Consider the following 14,243-nt stretch of genomic DNA (forward strand, 5'->3'; position numbering starts at 1 on the left):
CTCGACGTTGAGTGCCTTGACGTCGAACGGCGTTCCTTGGACCTCGACCTGCTCGCCGTCGTGTGCCTCGACGTGGAGCGATGGGAGGTTGACGGCGGATGTTTCTCGTGCCGTCGTGGAGATCTCGACGTCGTGTGTCCTGACGTCGGGGGGCGCACAGCCTTTGGCGGCGACCGGGCATGCCGGCGATGGCTCGACGTCGATCGGCGGGCTGCCGTCGACGGAGACCTGCCCCTGCTCTGATGTTCCCTCGACGTCGTTCCCTTCGACGTCGGGTGTGTCGCCGTCGACGGCGATCTATGCCGGTGGGACGGTGGTAGCGACGACGTCGACGGTGAACAAACAGGTATTTTCCTACCTGTCGACGTCGACCGGGCCATTCTCTCCTGAGAATGGCCTTCTGGGTGCCTGGGGAGTGAGGAGGACGATGTTCTTTTCCTCTCCTGAAGCCCATGAAGTCGGATCTTCTCTCTGTCTTTCAGAGTCCTCCTAGACATGTTCTTACAGTACTTACAAGTGTCAGGGCAGTGACTCTGAGGCAGGCACACTATGCACAGAGAGTGGGGATCTGACTGGGCCTTCTTCTTCCCACAAGCAGGGCATTTGACAAAAAGAGAAGGCATTTTTCTGTCAGAAAAAACCTTCCTAGCTCAGACAAAGATGTTACTTGTCGAGTGAAAAGTGAAAAAACGCTTTTTTAAAGAATTTTTCTGAGGAAAACTCAGAAAAACTGAGAGCTCAATGCTCCAGGATCCTCTCAGAAGAAGCCGGAAAAAAGAACTGACCTAACTGTGAACCAACTGTCACCTTTCCTTCACCCCTGAGGCATGGTGGGATACTGGAGGTGCTCAGGGTCTTAAAGGCACAGTGCCAAAGTTTTTATGGTTCTCCTGTGTTAACCTACATGTAGCATATTGGCTAAGAATGCTTCATTGTTTTTCAATGCAGTTTTCTCTATTTTTTCACTAGAGTTTGCTACTGCTTACTTCCCCAAGTCTAGTCTTAGGAGCTTGGGTACTTATTTAGGCTCTATTGTAGTATTTAAAAAAAAAAAAAAAAAAAACCTTCATAGAAATAAAGCATTTTAGCCTGTTTTTAACATGATAGCCTGCATGACTGTTTGTTACACATGTATAATGTGTATATATTTTATATATGCTCCGGGGTCCCCGCACAAGGGCGGGAATATTCAATGTTTATGACTATTGATGAGGATCCCCTGGAAGAGAAATGCTTTTAATGCTAGTTGAATCGCTCAGAGCTCCAGAGGATTGATGGAGCCCACCGGAGACCAGATGCCTCTGATCTTCGCCTCTCCCATGTGGCAACCCCATCCCAATGCTGATTCGTTAACCACCACTGCAGGTCTCTCGCAGTTCCTTCTGAGATCTGGACCTTGTCGGAGAGATTCCCCTTATGCTGCTCCCACTATAACTTCAGGTCCCACTGCAGAGCCCGCATATGCATCTGGCATTTTGAGCCAGAAGGATGCAGGAGGCCATGAGGCCCAGCAGCCTCAGAGTCATTCTCACCGAAATCCAGGACAGAGGCTGAAACATCGGTATCATAGCCCGAATATCCTGGACTCGCTTTTCGGGAGGATATTCCCGGAACTGCACTGTATCCAGAACAGCTCCGATGAAAGAGAGCGTCTGAGAAGGAGTCAGGTGTGACTTCGGCACGTTGATAGTGAACCCCAGCAAATGCAAAAGGTTTGCCGTAGTCTGGAGGTGGGAGACGACCATCTGGGGGCGAATTCGCCTTCAACAGCCAATCATCGAGGTAGGGGAAGACCGCGACCCCTAACCTGTGCAGATGAGCTACCACCATTACAATCACTTACGTGAACACCTGAGTGGCACTGTGTAGGAAGCTGGCCCTGTATATACTATCTCAAAGTGAGAGATAGTGTGCACAGAGTGCAAGGGTTCCCCTTAGAGGTAAGATAGTGGCAAAATTAGATAATTCTACTGCTCTATTTTGTGGTAGTATGGTCGAGCAGTAGGCTTATCAGAGGGTAGTGTTAAGCATTTGTTGTACACACACAGGCAATGAGGAACACACACTCAAAGACTTACTCCAGGCCAACAGGTTTTTATATTGAAAAATATATTTTCTTAATTTATTTTTAAAACCACAGGTTCAAGATTTACAAGTAATACTTCAAATGAAAGGTATTTCACTCAGGTATCATAGGACCTTTGAATCAACAAAATATCATGTACAGTTTTAGCAAAAATGGCAATAAGCTATTTTAAAACTAGACACTGTGCAATTTTCAACAGTTCCTAGGGAGGTAAGTTTTGGTTAGTTTTGCAGGTAAGTAAAACACCTACAGGGTTCAAAGTTGGGTCCAAGGTAGCCCACCATTGGGGGTTCAGGGCAAACCCAAAGTTACCACACCAGCAGCTCAGGGCCGGTCTGGTGCAGAGGTCAAAATGGTGCCCAAAACGCATAGGCCTTCAATGGAGAAGGGGGTGCCCCGGTTCCAGTCTGCCAGCAGGTAAGTACCCGCGACTTTGGAGGGCAGACCAGGGGGGTTTTGTAGGGCACCGGGGAGGGAGGGGGGACACAAGTCAGCACAGAAAGTACACCCTCAGCGGCACGGGGCGGCCGGGTGCAGTGTGCAAACAGGTGTCGGGTTCGCAATAGGTTTCAATGGGAGACCCAGGGGTCTCTTCAGCGAAGCAGGCAGGCAAGGGGGGGTGCTCCTCGGGGTAGCCACCACCTGGGCAAGGGAGAGGGCCACCTGGGGGTCGCTTCTGCACTGGAGGTCGGATCCTTCAGGTCCTGGGGCTGCAGGTGCAGTGTCTTTACCAGGCGTCGGGTTCTTTAAAGCAGGCAGTCGCGGTCAGTGGGGAGCCTCTGGATTCCCTCTGCAGGCGTCGCTGTGGGGGCTAAGGGGGTCAACTCTGGCTACTCACGGGCTCGCAGTCGCCGGGGAGTCCTCCCTGTAGTGTGGTTTCTCCGCAGGTTGAGCCGGGGGCGTCCGGTGCAGAGTGGAAAGTCTCACGCTTCCGGCGGGAAACATGCAGTCCTTTAAAAGTTGTTTCTTTGTTGCAAGTTGTAGTTTCTTTGGAACAGGGCCGCTGTCCTCAGAAGTTCTTGGTCCTTTTAGATGCAGGGTAGTCCTCTGTGGCTTCAGAGGTCGCTGGACCCTGGGGGACGCGTCGCTGTTGCAGTTTTTCTCGAAGTGGGGAGACAGGCCGGTAGGGCTGGGGCCAAAGCAGTTGGTGTCTCCGTCTTCTCTGCAGGGCTTCAGGTCAGCAGTCCTTCTTCGTCTTCGTCTCTCCGAAGGGACGTGTGCCATCACAGGGCATGTCCATCAAGGATTGTTGGACATCCCCTGAAAAGCCTGATGTTCTCAGCCAGGGAGAATCTGCCCAGGGAGTCTGTTGTATCCAGTCCACAACAAATCATGAACTTTGCTGCATACCTCCCATCTGTTACGGCTTGGGAAAGGACAGTCCGGGCCTCCTCCGGAACTGCAGGCAGCACTTGTGTGACTGTATCCCAGAGAGTATGGGAACAGCGGCCAAAAAGGCATGCAGTGTTCACGGACCGCAGAGCTAATCTGTTGGAAGGAAACAACTTCCCAAAACTATCCAGTCTTTTTGATTCCCTATCTGGGGGTGCAGCAGGGAATGCGCCAGATGAAGAAGCAGAAGAAGCCTGGATGACAAGGCTCCCAGGCGTGGGGTGTTAGGTAAGGAATTTCGGGTCTGACGGCGCAGGCCGATGGCGGTGGGCAATCGTCCTATTCACAGGAGCCCCTGTGCTGGGTCTGGACCAAGTACCCAAAAGGATGTCTGTCAGTGCTTCATTAAAGGGAAGAAGGGTCTCGAAAGGCCCCAGCTGAAGCACGTCAGTTAGGATATAAGGCCTAACCTCCACAGAAGGAAGCTCGAGGTCCAGGACCTCAGCCACCCTTCTCACCACCATGGAATAAGAAGCACCCTCCTCCGTAGCCACGCTAGGAAGAGAAAGCATACCAGTGTCAGGGGAGGTGTCTAGACCACTGACATCACCCTAATCCTGCACCTAGTCCATTTGGGGGTCAAGCTAGTACTCTAAAGGGTCCAGCATCCCCTCCATACTCTCCCTGTATCCATACCCACGAAAATAAGGGTCTGGATCAACCCTGGGCCCAGGAGAGCCAATAGAGAACGGAATCAGCATCAAGCGATATCGTTCCAGCTCCGGGTTGTCGGGTATTGAGGATGGGATCAATGTCGATTGTGGGCCCAACCGATGTCGGGATCGTCGACATCTGACCCGGTCGCCGCTATACGACCGGCGTTGGGACGGATCCGCGACTGGATCCGGAGGGGCCCTCCGGAGCCAAAGCCAACGACTTTGAACCCGAGGGAGCCCCCAATGACTCACTTGTGCCCGAAGGCAGGATGGACTGCCCAAAAAAGAGGCGCATGGCCTCCTAAAATTCTTTAAGTTGGGCAGGGGTGGCTCCAGCTCCCGTGAAGTCAGGGAAGCGCAGAGCCGACCCAGATAAAGGCTCAGTGTACAGGGGCCTAGAGCGTCGACGTTCTTCCCGCATCGCATCATCTGATTGACGGGGTGAAGTTGAAGAACGCTTGTCCTTCCTCTATGACTTCTTTTTGTGACCCGAATGTCCTGATGACTTGGAGGACGAGGAGTGGAGGTGACTACGCAGCCGGTCTCAAGACCTTCCTCTCGAACGAGACCATGAGCGTCATGGAGTCGAGTGTCGGGCCACCATGAGCTTTAGGGACTGCTCCTGCAAAGCTTTCGGGTTCATGGCCCGAAAGTCGGAGCACAACTTCGGGTCGTGATTGCGCTCCAGGCACCAAAGACACACGAGGTGCGGATCCATCGCCGACATAGTTCAGTGACAGGAGTCGCAGGTCTTGAATCCAGTCTTGCAGGACATCCCGCGACACAACCACAAACTCACCAAAAACTTCGACAAAACTGTCGACGTAGTCAAAAAATTACTGAGGTAGCTCTCTCTGGATCTGCACGGAAAGAAAAGAACTGACGTCAGCGCGCCGGGGCCTATATGACCACAACGTCATCACAGCGAACACTACGCCAACGGCGTCCGCGGAGTTGACCGACGCCACCTGACGGCGCGCAGAGGTACTGGTCGAAGAAAATCTCTGGATCCAGTCTGACGCCTGGGGAAATGCAAAGATAAGGAATCTGCAACTAGAAGTCAATATCAGGTATATACATTTAGTGCATATACATGTATGTTTACCTATTCTCTGCATGTGGGCGGGAATATTCAGTGTTTATGACTATTGATGAAGATACCCTGGAAGAAAAGTAGTGCTTTGTGAATGTGTGCACCAACATCCACATAGCGGCTTGACAGATGTCAAGGATAGGCACCCTGCATGCCAACAGGGTGGTGGAAGCCTTGGCGAAGTGGGCCTTCAGTCCTCCTGGAGGCTGCTTTTTGACTAGTGCCTAGCAGATCTTAATGCAAAGGATTTTCTACCCTGACAGAGTCCTATTCTGTACCATCCTACATTTTTTGCCACAGGTAACCTCAAAAAAGCTGATTGTTCACATAATCATTGGTGTGAACTATAAGAAAGGTTAAGGCACTGTTATGGTCCACCTGATTGAGTCTCTCCTCCTCTTTCAAGGGATGAGCAGGGCAAAGAATGTTGGGAGGGTGATGGATGGCCGAACTTGAAAAGTAGTGACTGCTTTTGGCTAGAAGGCCGTCTGGTCTGCAGAACCAATTTTATTGGGGGCAAAAGTTGATGCAAGTCGGCTTTATCAAGTGAACCTGCAGCTCACTCATGCAATGAGCTGAAGTGATTATAAGAACAGTCTTTAGTGTCAGAAGACGGGATGGGCAGCTGTGCATAATTTTCAAGTTAGTACAGATGAGAAATTTCAGGACAAAATTAAGGTTCCACTCTGGCATCACAAACAGTCGGGGAGGTAACTTGTGTCAAACCTTTAGGAAAACGCATAACAACAACTGATTTAAACAGGTAGAATGGTCTGGTAAATGCAGAAAGACCAGGAGGGCACATAAATCATCTTTAATAGGCCCTCAGCAAGGCCTTGCTAGGCCAACAATTAACCAAACATCTGAAAGTTGGCTTGCAAAGAGCCTGTTCTATGGATTTTAAAACAGGCTACAAATTTGTTCGGGTGCCAGGCGTATTCAGACTTCATGGAAGGGCATCTGGCAGCCAGGATTACATCCACAACATTGGTTGGCAAATCACATGCTGTCAACTGTCTCCACTCAATCTCCATGCATGAAGGTGTACATTGCGCAGGTTTAGGTGGAGTACTCTGCCTTGCTGCTGTGATACAATATCCTTTTGAAGTGGCAGCCTTATCAGAAGGCAGGTGCACATGCTCATAATGTCCAGGTACCGTATTCTTCTTGCTAAATCCGGGGCCACTAGGATGACTTAGTTGCAGTTGTTCCTGATTTTCTCCAAAACTCTGGGCTGTAGAGGCAGAGGCTGAAGTCCACTTCAGCTGAAATGCAATGTCTAAGGAGAACCTTCTTGGGAACTCCAACATGCAAAAGTTTGAGCACTACAGTTTTTAATGGTGGTGAAGAGATCTCCCCACGGTTCTCCCCATTGACAGCAGATGTCCAGTGGCACCTTGTGGTGTAGCTGACATTCATAATCCACTAGGTACTGCCAGACGAGCTTGTCCACCCTGGCGTTCAAGGATTCACAGTTAGGGAGATGCCCTGACGTTCCAACCACCTCCAAAAGGTGCACAGCCTCCTGACAGAGAATACCACTCTGCCCTGCTTTTTGCAGCACCCCAAGGCAGTGGTGCTCTCCATCAGAACCTATACCAGCCATGCCTTGATGGATGGTAAGAAGGTCTTCAACACCAGATGAATGGCCCACAACCTCAACAGATTGAAATGAAGCTGGGTTTCCATCGGAGACCAGAGTACTCTGATCTCCATCTATCCTAGATGACCTTCCTACCCAGCAATGATGCATCCATCACCACTGTCAACTCTGCCTGGGAAGGGAAGAAGGGTCTACCACAAGTAAGGTTGCAGGCAAACAGCTACCACTGCAGATCTTGTACAGTCTCAGCTGAAACCTGGATGATGTTTCCAACATGTTTTCTTGGTGCTAGGCCACCTGAAATATCGGATCCCACTGCAGAGCTCTTGCGAAAAGGACAAACAAGATGCAGGAGGCTAACAGGCCAAGAAGCCTTAGACTGCTCTCATTGAGACCTAGGACTGCAGCTGAAACAACGGGATCATAGCCCAAATGCCCAAGACTTGTGCAATGGAGGAAAGGCACCGAACTGCACCCGGTCTAAGACAGCTTCTTTAAAAGGAAATCCCTGCGACTGAGTCAGGTGTAACTTCGGATTGTTGATAGAGGAGCCCAAGGATTACGATGGAGCATCACACTGGTGCCAACCGCTTGCCCCAAGCTATCAGTAGTGTCCATGCCAGCACAAACTACTTTTGGCCGCATCCTGGCTATTTTCAAGGGCTTTAGCCAGAGAGGACCAAAATGTGTTTTCTTAACACCTCAATCCTTTTGGACTCCCTGCACGGGGGAGTTGTGGAGACTGTATTAGGACATTTAGCGGATGTTGGACCACCAAAATCTCAGGAGTAGGATACTGCACAGGAATCATAGAAATTAGGGCCACCAAGCTCCAGTCTGTCTACCTATCTATTCACTAGGGGGCAAGAGCAAGGCTTAGACCAAGTGCCCACCAGAGAGTCAGTTAGGGCTTTGCTGATTTGCAGCAAAGGATCAGAGAAAGCAGGTCCAGGTTGTAGGACTTGTTTTACCTTTAACAGAGTGCCACTGTAAGCCCAAGCAGCGTCAAATTACCAAAGCAAAGAAAACACTCTTCTGCTGGCAGTCCGCAGGGGGAAAATGAACTCTGTATTAGGGAAAGTATCAAGACCACTAGCCTTCTGTGCAACCATGTATAAACTGTTATCATCTGAAGGTGGATGCAAATTATTCCCTTCATTACCATTGTCATCTACGAGTAGTGGTAAACTCTGGTCAGCATCACATCCAAAAAGTTGATCGAGTCTCGGAGGACAGCTCTGCAGTTGTGGAATCAGGCTGTAGGTTTAATGGGTGTGCTGGAGCGCATTTGGTGCACGACCTTGGTCAGGGTTGAGATGGATCCACATTCAAAGGCATGAAACAAAAAGACCTGAAGACAGCGAGGAGGAATGATGCTTATATGTTGCTCCAGTCCGTTAGTTTCGGAGCAGAACTAGGCCAACAAAGAATCGCACTGCACCACCTAGTAGTGTGCAGGAGCACTGCTATGAAAAGTTTCCAGGTCCAGTCTGGTACCTGGGCAATATTCTCAAGGTGGGGAATCTGTGGTCAGAAACATACATTAGAAAAGATGACTGCGTGCATCACTGTGTTCTTTATTGTAAGGCTGACATTTAAAGAGCATCTTAGAGATAAAGAAAGAAATCAGTTACTAAACTAAAAACAGACCAGTATAATTAAATATACAATCATGAAGTTAAGTAGATCGAGTGACTCCTCTAAGCACCAGTAGAGTTTCGAGTCAGCATAATGTAAGCTATAAAAAAAATAGTAACCAAGTAACCACTAACCGGAACAGTTTCAGGATCAGAGGTTTTGGATGGTACAATTTGTTCTTCCAACCCATTCAAGAATCTCAGGTTTTGGTACAAATCTGGTGGCAGCAGCTGTGGGACTGTTGAAGGCAGATATTCTGACATGAGAATGGTAAAAAAGAAAAATCAGTAAGAATTCAACACAATTAGGCAAATTAAGATGTAGTACCAGTACCTGTATTACTATGTTTTATGACAGATAATAAAACTGTGCACATGTACTGCATTTATGTAAGGATTACTGAGATGCCAGGTCTGTCATATGTGGTACAAGTGCTTAAAGTTTAAACTGAATAAGGGTGAAGGAAAATTTGTAAAGTCAAGGGTGAACACACATGGAACTCTGGGGTAGTATAGGGATTCAGAGCGATACATCAAACAGAGGCCAAAAGCAGGCAACCAAACTCATGGAAAACAAGCTAGAGAGACGAAAAATCAAACACAGAAGATCACTCTTCTCACAGATGTATTAGTCACTAAAAGACAACCTTTAACACAAGATTAATCTGCCTTGTGCTAAGAATCAAAGTGAGGCCCAATCGTTTTAGAGAGCACCATATTTAAGGAGCAGAAGGTCTTCTAACAGAAGAAAACACTTTTCTAAGATCCCACAGGAAATCTTTAATCACTGGATGTTTGAGAAGACTATTCACAGGAAGCAGTGATGCAGCCACATAAACAAATGACACCACCTTCTCCTAGGATGTTCTCAGGTCTCCTTGCTTGCTGATTCAGTAAAAGCAGACCCGTTTTATTTGAATCTGTACAAAACCCTGAGGAGGGACGCTTGGCCTCTATCAGGATGGTCATGCACCCGTGGGTAACATCAAATGTACATAGTCGTTGAGCTCAGGTGTCATGCAGTCGTGTTCAGCAATGGGAAGGTAGTATGGAAGACTCTGTCAAACATCCTGCACAGCAGATGCAGCCTCATCAGTAGTCTGTTGTTTGGCAGAATTGACATCTGAAGCATTATATACTACCACTGTAAGGCCAATCCAGCGCAATGAGAATCATCTTGGCTCTACAGTGTCTGAATCTGGTGATCACCTCGGGAAAAAGAGGCACTGAAGGAAAAGTACTGAGAAATTCTCTCTCAACTGATTCTAAGTGCATTCCCCGTGGGTGAGGATTCTACATGGAATTCTTTTCTTGATATTCAAATGAATGTGAAAGGCAGATCTACTGACAACACCATGTCCTGCAGGGGTTCTGAATGAGAGGAATCTTTCATCAACCAATTGTGCATACAGGGATACATAAACACTCCCTTGCTGTGTAGATATGCTGCAACTACTGCCACAATTTTTGAAAAAAAGAACTCTGGGAGCCGACTTCATACCAATTGGAAGTACTTTTTTTGGTAGTGATTTTTGACAATTTTGAATTTTAAGAAAACTCTGTGACTGTGTATATGGTGACATAACAACCGGCATCCTGTTCAATCATTTTCCTGAAGAGATGGACTTTTTTGATGAAGAGCCAGCATCCTGAATTTTTTCTCTCTACACCCATTTGTTCACCTACTTTGATTCCAAAAAGTGAAAATCTTGATTTCTTCTTAATGATGAAATGACATTAGTGGACTCCAATGTCTCATTCATGTTTTGGCACTGGTTCTATCAAGCCTTTCTTTAAAAGTGTCAAGGTCTCATGAACAAGCTTCCAACACTACAGTATTCATACCGCCTGGTGGAATCTGAGGGGGAAAGGTGTAAAGACTAATTGTGTTCCAATTCTGAATAATATCTAGCACTATGGGGGTTATTACAACTTTGGAGGAGGTGTTAAAAGTGACGGTAAAGTGACGGATATACCACCAGCCGTATTACGAGTCCATTATATCCTATGGAACTCGTAATACGGCTGGTGGTATATCCGTTGCTTTTGGGACGGATTAACACCTCCTCCAAAGTTGTAATTACCCCCTATATGTCTTTTGCAATTTCCTGCAAAGCAGGGAGAAAGGAAGAAATACTACCGCCCATCACAGTGCTTGTCAGTGGTCTCGGAATGATGGAGTAATTGTACTGATGGAGCATTCATTGAGACAGTAAAAAGCTGTAGGCCTCTATTTATTACTCAAGGAGACTTTTGCCATTTAAAGGTGTGCTGATGTTGCTGTTTTAGCTCCAGCAGCGGCCTGTTCCAGTATGGAATGTGAGAATTTCATTTAACATTGTTGAAGGTTCTAAAATGAATGTGAAGGAACAGGCCCCAGAAACGTCAAGTTCTCAATCTCTGGTTTCATCTTCAGGATTTCCTTATCCACCTGAGACCCAAAAAGAGATGGCCTGTTAATTGACAGGTAGCCAGGAAGAGTATGTCAAAGAGACTCTGTGACAAATATTCACAATAGCCAGGTCAACTATCCCTTGCTACACCAGTCAGGCTGAGTGAAGTCAACATCCTTTCCTTGACAAATTCCACAGTCTCCACTTTTTTACACAGGAGATATTCCAAGAATTGATTAATTGAATTCCAGTGAGAACGACAATAGCACATCAACAGGACTGAATAGTTAGGTACTTCTGCAATGTCTAGTAAATCTTTCTCCCCAAAATATCCTGTGTAAGGAAATGCCTTCCTTGGCATGGTTACCCCCTGACTTTTTGCATGTTGGTGACAGTTATGATTGAAAGTGTGCTGGGACCCTGTTACCCAGGCCCCAGCACCAGTGTTCTTTGCCTAAACTGTACCTTTGTTCCCACAATTGACACAGCCCTGGCACACGATAGGTCCCTTGTAACTGGTACCCCTGGTACCAAGGGCCCTGATGCCAGGGAAGGTCTCTAAGGGCTGCAGCATGTCTTATGCCACCCTGGGGTCCCCTCAATCAGCACATGCACCCTGCTTCACAGCTTGTGTGTGCTGGTGGGGAGAAGATGACTGAGTCGACATGGCACTCCCCTCAGAGTGCCATGCCCACCTCTCACTGCCCGTGGCATAGGTAAGTCACCCCTCTAGCAGGTCTTACAGCCCTAAGGCAGGGTGCACTATACCACAGATGAGGGCATAAGTGCATGAGCACAATGCCCCTACAGTGTCCAAGCAAAACCTTATACATTGTAAGTACAGGGTAGCCATAAAGAGTATATGGTCTGGGAGTTTGTCCAATACGGACTCCACAGTTCCATAATGGCTACACTGAAATCTGGGAAGTTTGGTTTCAAACTTCTCAGCACAATAAATGCACACTGATGCCAGTGTGGAATTTATTGCAAAATACACCCAGAGGGCATGTTAGAGATGCCCCCTGAATATCAGTCTGACTCCTAGTGCTAGACTGACCAGTCTCTGCCAGCCTGCCACAACCAGACGAGTTTCTGGCCACATGGGGAGAGTGCCTTTGTCACTGCGGCCAGGAACAAAGCCTGTACTGGGTGGAGGTGCTTCTCACCTCCCCTGCAGGAACTGTAACCCCCTGGTGGTGAGCCTCAAAGGCTTATGCCTTTTGTTACAGCACCCCAGGGCATCCCAGCTAGTGGAGATGCTCGCCCCTCCGGCCACTGCCTCCACTTTTGTTAGCAAGGCTGGAGGAGATAATGAGGAAAACAAGGAGGAGTCACCCACCGGTCAGGACAGCCCCTAAGCTGAGGTGACCCCTGCCTTTAGAAATCCTCCATCTTGAGATTGGAGGTTTTCCCCAATAGGAATAGGGATGTGCCCCCTCACCTCAGGGAGGAGGCACAAGGAGGGTGTAGCCACCCTCAAGGACAGTAGCCATTGGCTACTGCCTCCCAGACCTAAACACACCCCTAAATTTAGTATTTAGGGGCGACCCTGAACTCAGGAAATCAGATTCCTGCAACCTACAACAAGAAGAAGGACTGCTGACCTGAAAGCCCCGCAGAGACGACAACTAACTTGGCCCCAGCCCCACCGGACGGTCTCCAGACTCAAAGAACCTGCACAGCAATGCATCCGACAGGGACCAGCGACCTCTGAGGACTTAGAGGACTGCCCTGAACCCGAAGGACCAAGAAACTCCCGAGATTAGCGGCACTGTTCAAAACCTGCACCAACTTTGCAACAAAGAAACAACTTTCAAAGAACTCTCTCTTCCCGCCGGAAGCGTGAGACTGCACGCTCTGCACCCAATGCCCCCTACTCGAGTTCAGGAGAACCAACACTGCAGAGCGGACTCCCAGGCGAATACAACTACATGGGTACCCTGAGTCGACCCCCCTGCACTCCCACAGCGATGCCTGCAGAGAAGATCCAGAGGCTCCCCCTGACCACGACTGTCTGATAACAAAGGAACCGATGCCTGGACCAAGCACTGCTCTCGCAGCCCCCAGGACCGAGAGGAACCACCTACCAGTGCAGGAGTGACCAGCATGCAGCCCTCATCCCAGCCCACTCATTGTCTGGCCTGGGAAGCCCCCCTGTGCCCTTCCTGCATCGCCTTGGTGACCCCCGGGTCCCTCCATTGCTTTCAATAGCAAACCCAACACCTACTTTGCCTACTGCACCCGGCTGCCCCTGTGCCGCTGAGGGTGTTTTTTGTGGGCTTGTGACCCCCAAACCTCCCCCACCCTAGTGCTCTACAAAACCCCACTGGTCTGCTCACCAAGGATGCAGGTACTTACCTGTAAGCAGACTGGAACCAGAGCACCCCTGTTCTTCATAGGCACCTATGAGTTTTGGGCCCTCCTTTGACCTTTGCACCTGACCGGCACTGTGTTGCTGGTGTTGTGGCTTTGGGGTTGCCTTGAACCCCCAACGGTGGGCTGCCTATGCCCCGGAAACTGACTGTGTAAGTGCTTTACTTACCTGAGAAACTTAACCAAACCTACCTCCCCCAGGAACTGTTGATTTTTGCACAGTGTCCACTTTTAAAATAATTATTGCCTAAACTGTGTGTACTATTTTAAATCAAAGTTCTATACTTACCTGTGTGAAGTACCTTGCATTTTATGTACTTACCTCAAATCTTGTATCTTGTGGTTCTAAAAAAAAAATAAGAAAATATATTTTTCAATATAAAACCTGGCCTGGAGTTAAGTCTTTGAGGGTGTGTTCCTCATTTATTGCCTTTGGGTGTACAACAAATGCTTAACACTACCCCCTGATAAGCCTACTGCTCGACCACACTACCACAAAATAGAGCATTAGTATTATCTAGTTGCCACTATCAACCTCTAAGGGGAACCCTTGGACTCTGTGCACACTATCTCTCACTTTGAGATAGTATATACAGAGCCACCTTCCTACATTAAATCTCTGAAGAAGTTGCTCTCTTAGAGAGATTACCTAAGAGGCTGGACCTGGAAAACAGGATTTTAGCTATAGGAAGGGAAAGGGAAAGAATAGAAATGGGTTCAGCACTCATGAATGGTGGCAGCAATTTAATAAGTAGGGACAGAGTAGACCACTGTGACCCTAAAATCCCCAAAGGGACTGACCCCAAATATGAGGAAGTAGTTCACAGCCTATGAGAGGGCCTGTGTTTCCAGAAGACTTGCCAAACCGCACTGGGGAAACCTCTTTTGGGAACTGTTCTCAGGAAAGTGTAGGGATAGACTCCTCATACTGAATGAGTCGGATGGCAACATCTTATGATCTCATGAAGGCTACCCTGATTGAGGGATTTGTGTTGACCACTGAAGAATAT

General features: G+C 48.4%; 1 protein-coding gene across 6 annotated transcripts in view; it reads right to left on the reverse strand.

The window, feature by feature from the left end:
- The window catches only part of CPLANE1 (ciliogenesis and planar polarity effector complex subunit 1), a 1,992,329-nt gene that overhangs the window by 565,729 nt on the left and 1,412,357 nt on the right, over positions 1 to 14,243 (reverse strand). For all 6 annotated transcript variants that reach the window (XM_069221234.1, XM_069221235.1, XM_069221236.1 and 3 more), the window contains one exon: positions 8,603 to 8,724. In XM_069221234.1, the coding sequence (XP_069077335.1) occupies positions 8,603 to 8,724 (122 nt within the window). The remainder of the gene's footprint in view (positions 1 to 8,602; positions 8,725 to 14,243) is intronic.

The sequence above is a fragment of the Pleurodeles waltl genome, chromosome 1_1, assembly GCF_031143425.1.
Source record: "Pleurodeles waltl isolate 20211129_DDA chromosome 1_1, aPleWal1.hap1.20221129, whole genome shotgun sequence".
Lineage (NCBI taxonomy): Eukaryota > Metazoa > Chordata > Amphibia > Caudata > Salamandridae > Pleurodeles > Pleurodeles waltl.